Below are 20,742 nucleotides of genomic sequence, written 5' to 3' on the forward strand. Positions count from 1 at the left end.
CATCTTATTACAACAAGATTGAATTGAAAACTTGCTAAAGAGAAGTCGAGTTAGGATACCAAAATATCTACTTTGGAAGTCGAAGTCTTAAGGAGAAGAAATCAATTCAAGTGAAGTAAAGGAGGACTCAAATTTTCCCTAAAGACAACCCCACGTGCGAAATTGCAGTGACTACTAGGGGCCGAAAATTATTGGCCAAGGAGGCTGAAAATTGCAATCATAGGTGCAAGTTCGAAATCTTGATCAAAAGAGAAGTTGCAACTATCACGAGACAAGTTTGACTTGGGTTGACTTTGAGAAGGAAGTTCTTCAAGGAGAAATTTGACTTGGTCTTTGAGGAGTCTTGGTCAAGGGTCTTAGGTCTTAGAATTCATCATTTGAAGATTCTATAAGAAGACAAGAATTCTTGTGGGTCTTGCTCTCAATAGGAGAGGTTTTGACCCTGGCTAGCAGCCTACATTTTATGTCCTCTTGTCTCATTGATCTTCATAGTTTGGTAGCTATTTGATGATAAGAATACAATAATAATCAAGTAAAAGAAAAAGCTAATATCAAGTACATGGATTTAAGTAAAAGAACATGACAAACAATTATCAAAGTAAGAGAAATCACCTAATTAAGTTGCCCCTTAATTTCTCAACACTTGCAACATATTCAGCAGGTCCTTCAAACCCTGCGGTAGTAGAAACTATGTGCTAACTTGGAGAAATGATCCTTTGGCATGAACTAGGTCCAATATTTGGCCTACATCATTGATGAACAAGGCATGCATGTGGATCCATCTAAGATCCAAGTCATTCGGGATTGGCTAACCCCAACAACTCTAATAGAGCCTCGCAACATTTGGGCCTTACCAATTTCTATTGAAGGTTTGTGTTGGGATTCTCTCATATTACTCAGCTTTGAGTCAAGTTACCCAGGGCAGAGTGAAAGAAAAGTTTTTTTGGTTTGAGTCCCAACAAAAGGCATTCATTTAGCTGAAACACCACCTTTGCTTTGCGCTAATACCCACATTGCCAGACTTGCAACAACCGTTTGAAATCGAGACAAATGCCTCCAACTATGCTATTGGTGTAGTTCTCACCCAATAAGGGCATATAGTGGCCTATCACAGTGAGACACTCTTCGATACATTTTGGAAAACACCCACCTATGATCATGAGATGTATTCCATCATGCAACTTACCGACAGTGGAAACATTACATTTTAGGAAAGGAGACGATCATCCACATAGATCACCGCCCTCTTCAGTGTATACATACGCAAGGGAAGTTGTAGAGCAATGACCATTAGAAATGGTCCACATATTTGCAACAATTCCATTTGAACATTAGATAGAAGAAGGAAAACACCAATAACGTTGCCGATTGCCTCAGTCATCCCCCGGTTATGACACTAACCATTGTTATCAACTCTTGTGGGCACAAGACTTTTGGATGGCCACAACTATATAGAAATGATCCAAAATTTGCCACCACATACCATATTCTGATGGATGGCAAGCAAGTATCACACTTCCATCTCTAGGACGCATTGTTATGCTACTCGGAGCTCCTTTGTGTTCCTTCAAGTGAGTGTGCCAAGCTGATTTGGGAGGCATACTACAGTGAGGTCGCATGACACTTTGGTTTGGAGAAAACCGTGGAAGTACAGTAGAAGTATTTTTATTGGCCAAAACTCTGACGGGATGTTGGAAAATATATTAGATCCTACAATTATTGTGTCATCGCCAAGCTAACCATTAAGAAGCAAGGCTTATACACTCCTCTGCCTACTCCTAACCAACCTTGGGAATCCATCTCCATGGACTCTAAGTCCGACCTTCCTTCTACCAAGCGTGGTAACGACTGTGTATTTGTGGTCGTTGATAGATTTTCCAAGATGGCTATATTGACTGCCTGCAAGAAGAGTATCACGACAGAAGACACTGCCAAACTCTTCTTTGAATGAGTGTGGGTACATTTTCGGATTCCACAGACCATTATATCAGATAGGGATAATAGGTTCCTAAGCGCATTATGGTCAAGCCTCTAGTCGTTGTTGGAACTAAGCTCACCAAGTTGTATGCATTCCATCCTCAAACTAATGGCCAAACAGAGGTTGTCAACAAGATGATAGTGCACATACTACACATGTATAACTCTAAGCATCCACAAACATGGGGTGAGAGTCATCCCTATATGCAACACAACTATAACAAATCTCTCCATAGCTCGACTAGCCACAACCCCTTTCAAGTGGTCCTGGGATTTCAACCATTATGTCCAATTGATGTTGTGATGCCTTTTGCGACTACACAAGTAGAATCTACACATGTTCAGTCTGAAGTTGATAAAGTCACTAGGTTTAATGAACACATCCAACACATTCACCAGTATGTTCATGATATCCTAGATAAAGCCAATGCCAAGTAAAAACAACATCGTGCTCAACATTGGGTTTCACATAAGTTTCAAGTGGGCGACAAAGTTTGGTTGCATTTACAGAAGGAACAACTTACTGGAGCCCATTGAAAGCTTCGACCACTCTGATATGGGCCTTACACCATCACAAAGGTTGTGGGTGACAATGATTTCGAGCTACATATTCCCCCATTCCTTGGCCTGCACCCAATATTTAATGTGGACCGCCTTCGGCCATACTTTCCACTATTGTTGGACACATCATACATTGCTGAGTAGCTGACACCAACAGAGCTCAACCCAAATTGCATTGAACATGCCACGATTGATCAGATCATTGACACGCAAATTAAGAACACTCATCAATAGAGGATCCAACTATATCAGGTTGTCAAAGCCAACCAACTCCTAAACCAAGGCAAGTGGCTCACTGGGGACCAAATTCAGTCAAAGTTTCCACATCTCATGGAGGCACTCAATGCAATGGATCCCATTGCTTCCTAAGGGGGGAGGATTGATCCAGGTGGATATTGGTGGCCACCTGTCTATTCCACTTGGACCCCAAGCATTGTTTCCTTTCAGTTCCTAATTTCCAGCACAATTTCTTATTTCGACACTTTTCTATTTTTGGCAATTTTCAGGTCCTAAACTTCTGGAGCCGTTTTGAGGCCGCAACCAACATTTTTTGAGAAACGGGAAAATGAGAGGATAATGTTCATTAGTAGTTGAAATTTGTTGTACTTAGATACTTCTTTCAAACGAGGTATTGTGCGTGCCAAACAAAGATCATATGCCAAAATTAGAACCCTGGAAAGTTGACGTTCCAACTAACTCCAATGGGGCCCACAAACTTTTGGTGCTTCATCTCCTGGGGTTAGGTTTTTGGATGTTTAGGGTTTTCCATTGTTTCTTAATGACAAAATGCCTCTAAGGCTCATTGTAACACAATTCATATAACATGTAGCTGTCACATCTCTTCTCAAATATAAGTTACCATCACCCGAGCTAGTTGGTTTCTTTTCTGCATGTCGACAATTTTCGGCAGTTGTTATTTATTAATTGAAGTTATGTTTTGTTGTATCTATGTGTTGTTGATTAAAACTATATTTCATTTTATTCCTTCATAAATCTGGATTATAAGCACCTTCCTTGAGGGTAATAGGACTACTAGTTTTATGCTTTTTATTGGTTCCAAACTTTCCATTGACACCAAACTAGATGATTCCCCTATCTCGTTCCCTCTTCTTTTTGGTGCTTTGGGAATGAAGGTTCTCCTTGGCAGCATTGTACTAATAATAAGACCATCCAACAACACAATTAGCATGAAAACTTTCCATTCCAGTGATACCCTGCACATAATTTAATTGAATTGATCAATGATGATTGGAGTTATTGAAACCTATAAACACTCGATATTAGCAATATTGAACTTGATTAAGCTGCACATCAAAGATAAGAAGATATGAAACCATAGCACAAATGCAACTTATACTAATAGTTGATATGCTAAGTGACACAACAATTTCAGAGCACAACCAACCATAAACACTAATCATTTAGAAAATAAAGAAAAGTGAACAAATCAACCATATGATTTTGAATTTAAGGGACAAAGGAATCTAAGTGGTTAGAGGAGTAAAATATTCATCATTATGGTTGATTATATAAATTCACATTAAAATAAGCTTCCTTTTCCAGTGGCAAGAAAAAGGTAATTTTATATCCATTTTGGAACTTCATCATTGATGCACTTCACTTTGCTTTCATGACTCAGTGGAAAAGTGCATTGGAACCCTTAAAAATCATTATTTTTACTCCTTTTAGCAAAACCCCAATGAGAATATCGTAGGATATTCTTAGAGAAAACGATTGCATTGATACTTCTTTGCAAACCCTGATTGATTATCGACACTCAAAAAAATCTTCATCTTGATAACTTTTAGGACACCTTTGAAAGTGATAAGTGCACTTCTCTTTGCTTATCAAAACCTAATGAGAAATTGAACATAACGAAACCCTTTTATGGACCTTTGAGTTTTATCGGTGTTCAAAAGAAATGATGAATTACTAGAGATTTTATTGGCGCTTGACAAAATATTTAAACCTCTTAAAGACTATCAACATTCATCAAAACTCTAGACCTCCAAAAGCCTATTGACGCTTGGAAAAAAGATGTGACCCTCCGACTATCAACCCTATGCAAAGCCCTCGATCTCTATCTATTGGTGTTCAGGAAAAAACTTGGACATCCAAAAAACTATTGATGCTTGACAAAAATGTAGACCTCTAATTATTAACATCTCGAGGGGAACTCCTTATGATGCACCTTTGGACACACCCTCAATAACTTATCGATGCTATAGGAAAAACTAACCCATGGACAATTTTTGGTCAATCCCCAACAAACTTATCGACGATTCCTAAAAATGTCTTTTGGTGTCAATGCCTGGAGAAAAACTACCACTTTAATACTTTTGCCCGAACTCCTAATAGGTATTAATGAATTGCAAAATAGTCCTCTGTGTGTGTTTTCCTTGTTATATATGTTTTTTTCCATGGAATATTACATTTTTAGAATTTTATTGATCTTAGGATTTTTTGCTAAGACAAAGCAATGTGCAAAATAACTAAATAAAATGTATGAAGTCTATGAAGGTGGGATTTCTTAAACTACATGACATTAGTATTACACTAAAAATATTAAAATGGTACCCCAAAAATAATTTTTTTAGGGTGTGTTGTACCCAACAGGCCCCTTAGGCTAACTTATGTTCGCTTACTCTCCCTGCTTTGCCTAAGTCAACCTTAGGGGTAGAGGGTCACACAAGAATTTATTTTAGGAACAAAGGCATATTTACCAAAAATATAGTCAAGAATATTTTTAAGGTACAATACATCCCACCACCCCACATATCTACATTGTGTCTCAACTATTTTCCTAGTCTTATTGGGGTGGAGCCCTAGGCTTTGTGCATGAGAGTGGTTATTTTCCTTGAATAGTTTCATTACCTTGCTCAAACTTTGAGTACAATGAGATTTGTTGAGATAGAAAATCAAATCCATGTGAGGGGTAAAAAACATAATTTATTGATGATTATATTTGAACAATTAAAGGAGGAAAATGAAGTGATGTAGGGGCCGTTAGCTCTAGATTAGGAGTCAATGCTTAATACGGGGGAACAAGGAGGCCATTGTAGATGTCATGGAATAGATGCACATGAAGATGCACTAAGCGATGCTTGTTCTACAAAACCTAGTCGACTTGAAAATGGAAATGCTACGCAAACTTGTGAAGTAGAATTATGAAAGCACAAACAAATGGATTTGAGAGTTGGGAGTTAGCACTAAAAACAAAACCATGCATATCAATGATAGGCTCTATAGGATTTGGATTGACAAAGCAATTAATGGCTTAAGGTTATGAAAATTTTAAACCCACGGTTTCAAATAATGCTGAATCAATATGACTTGACCCTTAGAGAGTGTCCTTGAGATGCAATTTTACATTTTACTAAGATGAGATCTTCTGGAGAAATTCTAAACACTTATTTTAGCTAAGTATATATAATACCTCTAAAGTCTGGATATGTTTATGCTTTTTTTGTGTTAAGGCTTTCTTTACTTTCCATGACTATATTTGTCTTATAGGTTTGGGGTTGTCTCTCTCTCTCCCTCTTTGCCTCATCTTTCCAAATAATGTATCTATAGGAAAACCCCACACACTCTCTCATTTTGAGAATGATACCTATGGTAAACCCTAGATTCTTCATAGCATAAAGGCCAACTCAATAACATGTCTGAAAGCCAACTTAGGTGAGGAGGGTAACACATCATCCCATAACCACTCAAGTTAAACCTAATTGATGATAACTCTTGTTTGCATATCAACCAACAAAAAAAATATAATTAAGACTATTTTGACTTTTATTTTGAAACCACATAATGAAAAATAAAAAATCACCCTTAATATTATATTTTAATATAAAAATATATTCCGCTCAATTATAAGAGATTGAGATGCTTATTCCGAGAGTGGGTCAGAAGATGGGTCCGCTCACCCTATACAAAGGGAGGAGGGGAACATAGCATATGAATTTTTTGTTCTTCCGGAAAAGTGGAAACAAAAAAACATTTCATTTTAGAATGTGAGGCCTTCAAGGACAACCAGAAAAATTATGCAAATATGCTCGACGCTAGCTCTTGGGATAATCTATTTAGTGAGGGGTTTGTTTAGGAGTATTTATTTTGAAGCTTCACAAAAAAAGGCCAAATACATCATATATCAAACAGATGAAAAAACAATTTGTCTATCACCCTATACAAAGGGAGGAGGGGAACATAGCATATGAATTTTTTGTTCTTCCGAAAAAGTGGAAACAAAAAAACATTTCATTTTAGAATGTGAGGCCTTCAAAGACAACAAGAAAAATTATGCAAATATGCTTGTAGCTATTTAGTGAGAAGTTTGTCTGGGAATATTTATTTTGAAGCTTAAAAAAAAGGGCAAATAGATCATATATAACCATTTATCCATAAAATAGACTAGTAAACTGCCACCCAATCTCAGAGGAAAACACAATTTGTGCATAGAATAGCCTCGTAAACTACCACGCAATCTCTACATCATTACCTTATCTAGTGTGTATATATAAGGGGAAGGCTAATTATATAACGCGCAGTAGAGGAAGACCACAAGTGCCTGCTTACGGCACGATCGTAGGATGCGCAGCAGCGGAAGGCCACAAAAGACTGACTACGACCGTAATCAACAAACTCACCCTACATCAAACGGATTTCCTGTAATGCTGACTATCGCCTGATCTTATCTTCATCACGACGAAAATTCCTTCATCTTTTTTTCGTTTATATGAATTTCTTTTTAGTCTGTATGTCACAGAAGGCAGCCTAGACCAATTCAATTGTCAGAGAAAAGAAGGGATTTGAATCACCTAGTCCTACTATGGGTGCTGGTGGGTCAAAGGCCTCAGATAACTGCCTTGAAAACGCAGGAGAAGAAGAAGGGCTTGAAAATGCAGGGGGGCAACTCTATGTCTCACTCAAGATGGAGTTCTCCAAGATCAATAGAGACCTTATTCCTCATGTCTATGGTTCTGCGCCTCTTGTTGGCTCATGGGACCCCGATAAAGCTGTAAGTTATCGGATTCCTAGACTCTTCCTTCATTCATTGTTTGCCTATAACGAGCAACTTTTCATTCATGTACCTGCCACCTCTGCTCCCCCTTATCCTTTTGGGCATAATTTCTGTTTTTGATGAAATTCCTGGAACTTGCTCACTCATGGTGATTTTCTGCTGAAATTCAGTTACCTTCAGACTTCCGTCATTGATTTTGTTAATGGGAAGATTCACTCAGTTTTGAAAATGACCGAGTGTAAATATTTTTAGTCAGGTCACCTCAGAGTGAACGAGTTTCTCCATTTCCAAAACAGAGTAGTCTACCCAGGCCATACATAGAATTTGTGGAAATTCTATGGAAATTCCTGTACGATTTTTCTCAAAAATTTAGTTCGAAATTTTGGAAAATGTAGGTAATTTTAAGTGTTCAAAGAGTTTTCAATAATACTGAATCCATTTCCACAGTTAAAAACAATTCAAACACTCCCACTCCTATTCCTACTCCTAAAACAGATTTAAAAAAAAATTGCCCCCATTCCAAAAAAAAATAACTCTCCAAGCAAATTTGTGGCCTCAGTAGACTTCCACGGTTGTACATAAAAAGTATGAAATAATTTGCCTGAATTGAGGCTACTTTCTACTGTATTAAATAAATTTAGCGGCAAGGCAATTTTTCAAGGGACTTGTCTCCCTGGAAAGAATTTGCCTGAATTGCGGCTACTTTCTACCGTGTTAAATAATTAGCGGAAATTAAACGGCAAGGCAACTTTTCAAGGGACTTGTCTCCCTGGGGACACGTCGCCTACGTTTCCTTGCCCCCAGGGACTTGGAGACTGCACGGAAATTTCTGTTTGGGAGGAGAGATCGCCGAGGACGTAGAGCCTTGCCCTCACGTTCTCTACCAAAAATGCTGAGACGTCCTTTATCAGTTTCTGGTCACTGCCCATCCAAAGCTACACCCACGTGGCACTGGTTCGCCAAGAAAAATATCCATTTAGTGGTTTGGCATTCAAACCATCACATTTCGGCAAACTATGTTGTATATTTTTATAATGTGGATAACCACCTCAGCAGTTTTTCACTCCCATATCCTGCATGGTAGGTTCTTTCAAATCTACTATTTAAAATTTTTTTTGACTTGTATCATAGTCTTATGTTGTCGAATATCTGTTTTTAAATTTTTGGTATTTTTTTTAACTAAAGCTTCCTTTGACTATCAATATTAACAGTTTGCACAAGGCTTTAATGTGAAAAGACAGGCTGCGCATTCAACTTGCACAAGCATAAAATTAAATCTGCAGCTTTGCTTCTGGTTTCTCTAGGTTCTCTCATGTAATCATCAATTTCTATTTACCAACCACAAGCGGAAAAAAAACCTTGTTCGTCCACACCTATTCAAATCATCTTTCTGCTCCTTTTGCCGACATTAAAACAACGATTATTACTAAAGACAACATTTAAATATGGGCTATGCTGCGTAATCCAATTAACAGAGAGTAATTTTTATGCAAATCAGGGACACAGTAGACATCCCTAAATAGCAATCTCTTACCTTTCATTTGAAATTCCACACTTACCTTGCCTTCAACCCTATATTCTTCTCCGCCACTTAAGACCATAGATTCAATGTTGGTATGTCCTCAATAAAATCAATATACCAGTCTTTATAATTAGTAAAATGTCTTGATACACTTGAATCAATGTACCGATATTTTGTGATCGCAATCACTCTTTTATGTTAGTTATAAACACATAAGATGATTCTTCTTCTTTACATTCAGCTACATTGGCTTGTTTGTTCCCAGATTGATCTTTAGAAGAATGGCTTTGGTTGTGTTTTTTGATCTCAAAACCATAGTTTGAAAAGCTTGGCTCTATATCCCAACTTGCAACATTAAAAACACTTCATACATTTCCCAGGTTCTTGAGTATATGAATTAGAGCTCTTGTTGCCATCTTCATGTTTGCCTTTTTCCTTGAGCTGTGCTCTTAAGGCTACCGATCTCCATTTGCACTGCTGCAACTATAACGCTTCTTACACCTATCCTTCTATAAAAGCTTATTACTCACTCTCTCAATTGTCAGATCAACATTCCCAGAAGTTATGTTCAAGGTTTCAACTAAATTTTCATACAAAGGTAGAGGGCTTTTTGCTAAAATTATTACCATATCTTTTTCTTCAATGGTTCCATCAATTGCTTTCAACTGATCTCTAATTTTTCTTTTCATTATCAATAAATGATCTTGAAGAGGCTCATATTCCTACATCTTTATTGAAAATGATAATTTTTTCAAGAAGAAAGCTCTACCTTTCTTTGACATCTACTTTTTGAAATGCCCCTCTTACCCCTCATATTGGCATAAGTGGTAATTGTGTGATTTTTCATAACTTGACATATTTCAGGGGTAATTTGCAGGGATGCTGATTAACTAATGATACTAACCTTTTACTTTTGCTGGAGGATGTGCATTTTGGTTCAGCATAATGATGATATTCTTACTTCACCATGATGATTGGATTAGGTGTCTTGGGTCATATTGCTTTTTTCATGGTCACAGACTCATATGTGATGGATGGCAGTGACGTATTCCTTGGTGTTGATAGTTGGTGATGATATGATGTATTGGTTATCTTTCGACTTTATGCTTTGGATCAGCTTACTTGTGGTGCTAGTGCTTCATGGTGTTGCTTCTTGCATTGTTGTTGTGGAATGATGAGACAGGATTCTATGGAAGAGTGCTCTCGTATTTTACATGCCTATTTACTCTTATGTTGGTGCTTAATGAAATAGACAATGGATCCCATGGAGTGCTCATGTAAGATACCCCACTGGTAAACTGTAACACTCCAAATTTTCCAATAAATTACTGTGTTTCTAGTGTAATTTTCAGTGAGAGTTTCTGTCAAACACTTTGTTCAGACACTGCTGTAGATGTAATTTTTTTGTTTGTTCAACTTATACACCAGCATACAAAGATAAGAATGTATAACCAGATTGTAACCAGCCTACTAGAATGACATCTTTAACTCAGAAATAACACAGATATGCTGGTATAAATTGCATTATTAATAAGATGGCAAATACATATTCATCATCTTAATTCTGATAAAGGAAATTTATCACAGTAAGGGAACCTGATTTGGTCACGATGAAATGCTCAGCCCTTATTGTATATATATATATATATATATATATATCAGCAGTATAGCCTTCAGAGAATTACGTCCTTTGCTACAACCATGTGAAGCTAAAGGAATAGGTTCAATTGAAGAGACACATGTACATCCAACCAAATGGTTTCATCTTCCTCTGAAACTCGAGCCTCTGAGAATATTTTAGTAGCTTGACCTCTGGTGTCTTTTAAATATATAAAATAATGATGGCAGCTCCTCAAACTTCAGTTCAGAAATTAATGCGTGACAGTGATACTTCAGCAATGGTTTAAATGAGGTAATACACACAGCCCTTGAAGGGGAATATGGCCCTCAACCCACCACAGCTCAATGACCCATAAGAGATTGTTAACTTGGCCTTTTCTTAAGCCTGGAGTGACCCACTAAATTGCTGCCTCCAATCAGATAAATAGTGTGGCTTCTGCATATAACTCAGGAACTTAACTTCAGCAGGGGAAGACGCTGTCTTGTGCACAGAAAAATTCCAGTTGGAGAGATGACCCATGACGAGCAATAGGATTAACTTTGGCTAGGAGAAAACTCGTCCCAGATGCATAAGGAACTCAGCCAGCTTCAAGAACAGAGAGCTGGACCCATTTACTGCTCAAACCCTCCAGCAATAGTCTAGGAAACTCGTTCTTCTTGATGGGTACTCTTCCAACGAGATGAATCTCCAGGTTTGGTTATGGCTGTCACCTATAAGAGAAAATATATAGAAAACACATTACCAGAAGATAAAATCAGCTGATAAGACCTCTTTACTTCAATAATTTCTGCAAATGCTTTACTTCATTGAAGCACAGTGGTGAAATCTGAGTGATCTCACTTTCTTGAACCAACTAGGGTGTCTAGTTTCAACACTGAAGCTAGTTATGGCGGCTAGGTGCCCAACTATCCCCAAATATCCTATCTGCAAATGTTGGGGCATCATACCCATATAACACTTTGAAGGGTGTCATGCCGATGGACATGTGGAAAGTGGTGTTGTAGCAATGCTCCCCCAGCTGCAACCACTTTACCCATGCCTTTTGCTGGCTGTTTACATAATTCCAAAGATAGCCCTCCAACCATTTGTTGACTATCTCTGTCTGTCCATCAGTTTGTGGGTGGTCGCTCGTGCTCGGTGTCCACTGTCAACTCAATCCCCACAAGTTTGAATAGCTCTTGCTAGAAGCCACCCATGAACCTACTATCCCTGTCATTGATGATGGTCTTCAACAACCCATGTAACTTGAAGACTTCCTTGAAGAACAACTCGACCACTTGTGCTGTTGAGTATTTTGATGGTATGGCAAAGAAATGAGCGAATTTTGTGAGTTGATCTACTACCACATATATACAGTCTTTGCCCTGCACCAGAGGTAGCCCAATGATAAATTCCATGGAAATGCTCTCCCACTTCTGCTCCGGAATAGGGACTGGCTGCAGTAAGCTTGCTAGATGAGTGTGTTCTGTTGGCAAGTGTTGCATTCCTTCATGAACCTCAACACATCCATCTTGAGGCCCTTCCAAGTGAACCTCTCCCTAATTTTCCTGTAGGTCTTTACATACCCCAGATGCCCCGCTAAGAGTGAGCTGTGAGATGCCTGCATAATTTTCTCCTTGAGTTGTTATTCTGGCACCAGATAGATCCGGTTTTTGTAGTAAATGATATCATCCACAACTCGATACCTGTCATCATGAATCAACCCATCTTGAATTTCACAGGCAAATTTATTCTTTGAATACTCCACAAGCAACAATGACTTCCAATGGAATCGGTCCATTAACTGGAGGCGGAGCTCTGCTAGGATTCGTGACGGCGGCCTCGGCCCTCTGCGGCTGATCCGGCTTCCTCCCTGGAACCGTTTCTCTCTGTAGCGGTGAGTTAGCTGGGTGCTTTTCTGAGCACCATAGATTGTTTTCTTGGCGTTGAAAGGGCGCAGGGACATCTGAGATTCCAGGTTGCGCTCCTGTGAGGCAGCCATGGGTGATCCTGGGGGTGGGGAATCCTCTCCCACCTCTCCGCTATCCTCTGAAGAAGCCTTTCGGCGATTATTAAAGCAGAAAGGAAAGAAACGCCCAGCCCCAGACATCCCTAAATTCATTAAGAAACTCGAGGAAGTGCCAGAGATAGCCCTGCAAGAAGATCAGCCGATCAAAATTGCTCTTGCCCTTGCTGATAGAGGATTGGTCGGGCAATTCATGGGGCGCTGGCCTTCTACTAAAATCACGGACGATTGGATTCAACGCAACTGGAGGCCTCAGTTGAAGAACAATGTGATCTGTTATCCGGTAGGGAGAGGTTTCTTCATTTTCGAGTTCACCTCCAAAGAAGACCGGGATCTGGTTTTCAGGAATGGACCGTATTTCATGGGAAACCAGGGTCTGTACCTCAATAAATGGACCCCGGATTTTGATCCCTCAGTAGATGTTCCGAAGGAAGTTCCAGTCTGGGTTAGGCTCCCCAACCTTCCGATCCACTGCTGGAGCTATCAGTCATTGCAAAAGATCGGGAACGGTCTGGGCAGATTCATTGACAAAGCAGACACTAAAGGCCAATACACTTGTGCAAGAATTTGTGTGGAGGTTGACTTAGAGGCTGGGCTTCCCGAAGCGATTAAAATCACAGTGGGAGAATGGCAGCACTATCAAAAGCTGGACTACGAACAACTTCCGTTCAAGTGCAGAACATGTCATGAACACGGACACTTCCAACGGAACTGCCCCAAATCCCAAGTCGGGACTAAGGAAGACGAGGAGGGATGGAAAGAAATCAAAAGGGGAAAGGCCATCCCAAGACCAACAGAAAAGAAAAATTCTGGTTCAGGGGAGAAGCCGAAGTCCAATCTGAAGAACAATGAAGATCCAAAAGTGGGAACCTCCTCTGGTGGGAACGCAGAAACCATCGAGACTCAAGAAGCAACTGAAAACCCAATGAAGGAAGCAAAAGAAACGGGTACTGAAACAATCACCCCCCCAGCCTCAGGAGGCATTGAAGGAAACAAAGATAATGAAGATCACATAAGCCTGGCCTCCGAATCGGATGAAGACTCAGAAGGAAGAACCGATGAGTCAGACAGCTCTCAAGTCACCCCTATCAAGTCATCCAGGGGGCGAAAATCCAAGAAGAAACTAAGAGAGGAGAAAACCTATAGGGATGTTCTTCAAGGATCCCAAAAAACTCTCAAGGGAATGATGAATACAAGGTCTGGGCGCAAGCATGGCTCGGCTCCAAAAGGAGCCACAATCCCCCAAGCCAATAAATAATGAAGTACGTCTCCTGGAACTGCAGAGGATTAGGCAGCAAGCTAAAAGAAGATGCCCTAAAAGATATAGTCAGAATGTACTCGCCTGAAATCCTACTAATCCAGGAGACAAAGATGGAGGAAAATTTCCTCCTTAATTCCAGCAAATCCTTCTGGCGAAAAGGTATTGGTTGTGCTGTCAGTGCAACAGGCGCCTCCGGTGGAATCGCTACCTTCTGGGACAGCACTATATATGACCTGCTTCAAAAAGAGAACTCCACCCACTGGATATTCACGAAGCTCCTCCACAAAGACTCCGGTCATCAAGTAAGTTTGTTCAATATTTATGCTCCTGTTCTCCCTTCTGATAAAAAACTATGCTGGGATTCAATTTCGTCCTATCTCTCTCTGAACAACCCTGAAAACATTATCATAGCTGGGGATATGAATGTTACTCTTGCTGCAAATGAGAAAAGGGGAGGGACCCCGGTCAGGGACCCAGCAAGAGAATGGGTTGAGGATCTCATATTGGGATGGGATCTAGAGGATTTCAAGCCCTCATCCGGGAAGTTCACATGGTCCAACAAAAGAGTGGGTCCAAATCATATCGCAGCTCGGTTAGACCGTTTTCTGGTTCAATCCTCTTTCCTGACCTGTGGTCTCATGGCTTCGTCCAAGATTTTGCCAAACAGCACTTCGGATCACAAACCCATTATTCTTGAGCTCTCCACGGAGGAAAATCTTGGGCCCATTCCCTTCAGATTCAGCTCATTATGGCTTCAGCATGAGGGGTTCCAAGAGAAGGTTTCTGAAGCCTGGAATAGACCGGTTCAAGGTTCCCCCTTCTATGTATGGGAAGAAAAGCTGAGGAGGCTCAAAAGAAGACTCAAGGACTGGGCAAGAACGCTGAAATCCCCCTCCTCCAACAGAAAAGCGGCCATGGACATTCTAGCAATCCACCAAATGTCGTTGGAAAACACTGAAGTCACCCAAGACCTTCTTCAGAGAGAAGTTGACCTGCAAAAAGATTTTCACAAAGCAAGCAGGGAAGAAGAAGAATTCTGGCGGCAAAAATCCAGAGCTCTCTGGTTACAAGCTGGGGACAAAAATACCAGCTTTTTCCACAAGCACGCTGAAGCCCGCAAGCAATTCAAATCAGTTAAAGAAATTCACCATCAAGATGTGGTGGTCAAAGACTTCGAAGAAATAAAGCGGGCAGCTCACAATTACTTTAAAGATCTTTACTCAGCCCCGGAAGAACCACCTTTGGATCCCCAGATCTATCCGATGAATATGATTCCTCATTGTGTCCAAGATCCTACCAACGCTATGCTGATGGCCCCTATCAGCATGAATGAACTCAGAAGCGCCTTGGACAGTATGGAACCGGACAAAGCTCCGGGTCCGGATGGGTTCCCTGTTAGATTCTACCTTTCCTGTTGGGATATAATCAGTTCTGATCTCTGTCACAGGGTTCGGCGAACCTGAAGCTTCAGGTTCGAAATTCGCCGAACCCGTAAATTTTTTTTTAGGTTCGTTCAAGTTCGGCGAATTTGAATTCTTATTCAATATCAGTCTTGGAAAAATTTAAAAGAACTGAGACGCGAATTGGTTTGCAAAGATGAGATGTGATATGGTAACTTGGTAAGAAAGAAATATCGTGATGGCGCGGACCCCCAAGAATTGACTGCAGCGCGGAGAATGATGGTGCGTAAGGATAGCATCGATATCAACCAAGACATCGTCGGTCCCTGTTTTAAATAAATATATGTATGTGGAAAATACTGAAAGCAAGATAAGATTCATTTGTATTGACTGAGAAAATGGGAAAGTGTCGGACAATGGGTCCGCTCTGTTTTATTTACCGAATAAAGTAGCGGTGACGGTTGTGCGTCGTCCGGCAAGATAAGATTCATTCGTATTGACGGAAAAAATGGGAAACAGTCGCACAATGGGTCCGCTTTGTAAGTAGCGGTGACGATTGTGCGTAGTCCCGACTGTTAGCTTTTTGCTGTATATATATACGGCTGTTAGCTTTTTGATATATATATATATATATATATATATATATATATATATATATATATATATTTTTTTTTTTTTTTTTTTTTTTTTCTGGATTTTTTTTAAATTTGTTTGTCTTTTAATTTTGTATGTTTACTAATAAGAATTTGTGTTCATGTGTTTATGGATTGATTTTGAATTTTCTATTATTTTGTCATATTTAGATATATAAATATAAATATATATATATTGAAAAATATGTATAGTCGAACCTAATGCCGAACCTCATTCGAACCTGATCGAAAAATTCGAATTCGAATCGAACTTAATCATTGTCGAACTCGAACTCGAACTCGAACCGTGTGACATTGGTTCTGATCTTCTGAGAATGGTTAAGAGATCCCAATCTTGTGCCAAGATCGGAGGCGGCATCAATTTAGCGTTTCTAGCCTTGATACCAAAGGAAAAAGGAGCAGCTAATTTCAGCAGATTTAGGCCAATCTCGTTGTGCAACTCCAGCTACAAGCTTATAACCAAAATTATAGCCAACCGCCTCAAAAAAATCCTTCCTGCCATTATTCCGGAAAATCAAGGTGGTTTCATCAAAGGGAGGAAAATTCTTGATAATATAGTGCTGGTGCAAGAAGCTGTTCATTCAAGCTATCACCGAAAGGAAAAAGGTATGGTGATTAAGCTTGACCTGGCAAATGCGTTTGACAGGGTAAAGCATGAATTCCTGTTTATGGTTATGGAAAAAATGGGCTTTTCTCCAGCTATCACTAACTGGATAAAAGCCTGCATTGCCTCTCCTTGGATTGCGCCTTTAGTTAATGGGCGTCCTTCAGATTTCTTCCAAGCCTCTAGGGGCCTCAGACAAGGTTGCCCTTTGTCCCCGCTCCTCTACGCGATCCAAGCCTCGGTTCTCAGCTTCCAACTGGATCATAATCTCCAGTCTCAAATCCTTCCTGGACTCCGTATGGTTCATCAGGTCAAAGACATAAACCATGCCCAATTTGCTGATGATACGCTTTTGTTGGGTGGGGCAAGCATAAACTCTGCAAAATCCTTCAAGAAGGAGCTGGACAGCTACAGAGAAGTTTCGGGCAGCAAGATCAATTATACTAAAAGCACAGTATATAGTTGGAATTGCTCGGCCAGGGAACTATCTGATATTGCAAGGATTCTCCAAATGGAATGGTCTTGGGATTGGGACTCCTTCAAATATCTGGGGATTCCTATCTTCAGGACCATTTCCAAAGTTGCCCATTGGACGCCCTTGCTGGACAAGATCAAAAACAGAATTCATGCCGGGGGAGCTTCATGGCTGAATAACGCAGGGAAGATCATTTTGATGAAAGCGGTCCTCTCAAGTCTTCCGTTATATCAGCACTCTATCCTCTTGGCCCCTAAAACCTTCATCAACAAGATGGAAGTTCTGCTCAGACGCTTCCTGTGGGAAGGGGGGAAAAACAACGAAAGAAGGCTGCACCTTGTTAAATGGGATACTATTAAAAAGCCATTTATGGAAGGAGGATTACAAATCCGCGATCTGGCTACTCAAAATCTGGCCTTGGGAACCAAGCTGCTCTGGGACATTGTCTCTGGGAAAATTAGCTGGAGCAAGAAGGTCCTGTGGAGAAAATATTTCCATGGGAAGCGCCTCAGATGTCTGGACCATCCGCCTCGCTCCACCAAAGGTTCTCCTGTCTTTAATCTCTGCATCAAAGCTTGGGATCATTTTAGTCGTAATCTGTATTGGATTCTAGGTAATGGGCGAAAAATAAGAATTTGGGATGATCCTATTCTAGGTGACCAACCGATGAATCAGGAGGAAGAAATTTCTAATATCAGAGACCGGCTTCAAGATCGCAACCTGAACACTCTTTGGGATATCTCCTCTTGGTCGGAGGATGGTCTTTGGGAAAGCTGGCATTTGGGGGAGGTCCCTCAGTGGCTGGAGGGTGAAGCCTCTGCTCTATTGGATAAGCTACAAGGGAAAGCCCCTGTAAAAGCTTCAGCAAAAGACAAACGAGGGTGGGGATCTGTCACAGGCTCGTATTCCGCTGCTGAAGGATACAAAAGCATCAAGGCCATCCCGAATGTTCCCCCAAACCCGGCTCAATGGCATTTTATTTGGGACTCCCCCTCTCTTCCCAAAATTGATTTCTTCTGCTGGACATTAGCTCATAATAGTATTCTCACTCGAGATAATCTCCGTAGGCGAGGAATGGAAGGACCATCCTGGTGTAATATGTGTAAGTCAGAGGAAGAAACAGCTGATCACTTGTTCTTAACATGCCCCTTTGCATCAGAAGTCTGGAGGGGAGTCCTCATGCTAAATGCTGATAACTTCGAACTCCCGAGGAACATCCAAAACCTTTTCCAGTCCTGGAGCAAATTGTCGCCGTATGGTCTCTCCAAAAATATCCTTCTCAAAAACTGCTGGCTCTGGATCCCCAAGTTCGTTTGTTGAAAGCTGTGGCTGGAAAGGAATAACAGACTTTTCAGAAATGAAAGCTGCAACCCGCTCAAAGTCATCACCAAAATTAAAGCTCTTTTAGGAGAAACTCTGGATGCCAACACTGCCAAAAAATCTGGGAAAGCCCTGAATAGAGAAGAGGAACTCTGGCTGAACTGTTTGGTCCCAAATCATAAAGATTGTGCTGCCATCGCTATCAACGTTCACTCTAATTGGGAAATCAGGCTGGAGGAGCAAGAGTTCATAAAATGGAGATCGGCTCTGAATGAGCATTGCCTGTTTTTTGATGGGACCTCCAAAGGCAATCCCGGTTTCGCAGGAGGCGGAGTTCTATTGTGCCCGGATGGCTCTGAGCAGTTAAGGTTTGCCTGGGGATTAGGCAAGGAATCCAACAACAGAGCGGAGGCTCTGGCTCTGTGGCAGGGGCTCTCACAAGCGATCAAAGGCAACGTCCGTTCCATATCAGTCTTCGGGGACTCCAGAATTATTATTCAGGCTCTGCATTCCAAAAAGAATCCTTCGCAGCTCCAATTATCAATCATCCTCAGGAGAATCAGATCTATTTTGCCCAAATTTCACAAGATCTCCTTCTATCACATCCTCAGGAATTTAAACTCCCAAGCAGATATGGAAGCCAACCAAGGCGTTTTGCGAAGCAAATGTTCGATGTCAGTCAACCAGATCGACTGTTTCTGCAACATCCCCTAAAATGAGCTCGCTGGATTTGCTGCTGTTTCATCGCCTTGCGTTTTCTCTCTGCTGGAAGGGCATCCAAAGGATCAATAAGAAGAACGATTTGAGGAGTTCTGAGATTGTCGAATCCGACTGCGGCTATGGGGAGAGCTATTGCCACCGGGCCATCTAGCCACCAGAGATCGGCTACAAATCCGAAAGGGCAGCGCTATTGAATCCGTTTCTACCAGGGTTGTGTAATCGCTGGATTCTCCAGGAAAACGATGTATTCTCCAATTGCATTATTGATGGCGCTCAATAAATAAAATAACCGTTTTTGTCTAAAAAAAACAATGACTTCCAATCATTTACCATCTCCATGAGTGAGAGAGTGGGTGGCATCCTCGAAAGAGCATTGGCCACTATATTGTTTTTGCCTTTGACGTACTCTATCTCAAAGTCGTAGGCCTGCAATTTACTAATCCACTTTTGTTGCCTCTCACTCAGTTCCTTCTGTTCCATGAGGAACCTCAAGTTGTTATGATCTGTCTTTACTTTGAACCTGTTCCCCACTAGATATTGCCTGAATTTGGCCAATGCATGCATGATGGCCAACATCTCTTTGTCATAGATCGAATAGCGTCGCTCATAATTTCTGAGTTTGCGGCTCTCAAATGCTATGGGGTGATGATCCTACATAAGAACTGCTCGTATCCCCAACCCTGAAGTGTCACATTCCAGCACAAATGGATGGGTGAACTCTGGTAGTGCAAGCACAAGGCACATACTCATTACCTCCATCTTCTCAAATGTTTCCTATGCCTTCTCTGACTAGCCGAAGGCTCCCTTCTTGGTGAGGTCTGTTAGAGGTGCTGTTAACTGTAAAAACCCCAAAACAAACTTCCTCTAGTAGGTGTAGAGGCCAAGGAAGCTCTTGTTATGTTCTTTGGGGTGGGCCACTCAATGATTACCTGAATTTTCTCCTGGTGGACCTGAACCCCATTATGCCCAATCACATGCCCTAAGTAGAGCATCTTTGTCATGCCAAACTCACACTTGGACTCCTTTGCATATAGCTCTTGTTCCTCCAGAATCCCCAAAACCTCGTCCAAGTGCATCAGATGGTCCTCCCAAGTCTTGCTGTAGACCAATATATCATCAAAGAAGACCAACAAGTATTTCACAATTGTTTATTGAACACATGGTTCATGCATGACTGGAAAGTTGTGGGGGCATTGGTTAGCCCAAATGGCATAACCAAGAACTCGTAGTGCCCATAGTGGCACCTAAACGCTGTCTTTGGGATGTATTGCTCCCGAACCCGAATCTGATGGTAGCTTAAATGAAGATCAATCTTTGAAAAATATTTGGCCCCTCAGTTCATCCATCAACTTGTCTATCTTGGGGATAGGATATTGGTTCTTGATTGTCCTCTTGTTTAGAGCCCAATAGTCTATGCACATCCGCAAGGTGTCATCTTTCTTAGCCATCACTACTGAAAAAGCGAATGGGTTGGAGCTAGGTCGAATATGACCTAACCTTAACAACTCCTTAATGGCCTTCTATCTCATCTTTGTAGATCCTGGGAAAGAGGGTTTAGGAGTGAATTTGTTCTTAGAAGCGGCATCTTGCATATCCTTGGTCTTGT

At 40.8% G+C, this 20,742-nt stretch overlaps 1 protein-coding gene across 4 annotated transcripts in view; it reads left to right on the top strand.

Annotated features, from left to right (window-relative positions):
• The first annotated feature begins 7,048 nt into the window (after positions 1 to 7,048).
• F2KP (fructose-2,6-bisphosphatase) overlaps positions 7,049 to 20,742 on the top strand; it is a 420,497-nt gene continuing 406,803 nt past the window's right edge. Inside the window, exons 1-2 of one of the 4 annotated variants that reach the window (XM_089378232.1) lie at positions 7,049 to 7,202; positions 7,301 to 7,552. In XM_089378232.1, coding sequence (XP_089234358.1) covers positions 7,364 to 7,552 — 189 coding nt within the window. In that variant the 5' untranslated portion in view covers positions 7,049 to 7,202; positions 7,301 to 7,363. Of the gene's footprint in view, positions 7,553 to 20,742 lie in introns of all 4 variants that reach the window. The other 3 variants (XM_089378231.1, XM_089378235.1, XM_089378233.1) reach the window with 3 other exon arrangements.

This window comes from Pinus tabuliformis, chromosome J, assembly GCF_031772625.1.
Source record: "Pinus tabuliformis cultivar Carrire ecotype Pingquan chromosome J, CPIR1, whole genome shotgun sequence".
Classification (NCBI taxonomy): domain Eukaryota; kingdom Viridiplantae; phylum Streptophyta; class Pinopsida; order Pinales; family Pinaceae; genus Pinus; species Pinus tabuliformis.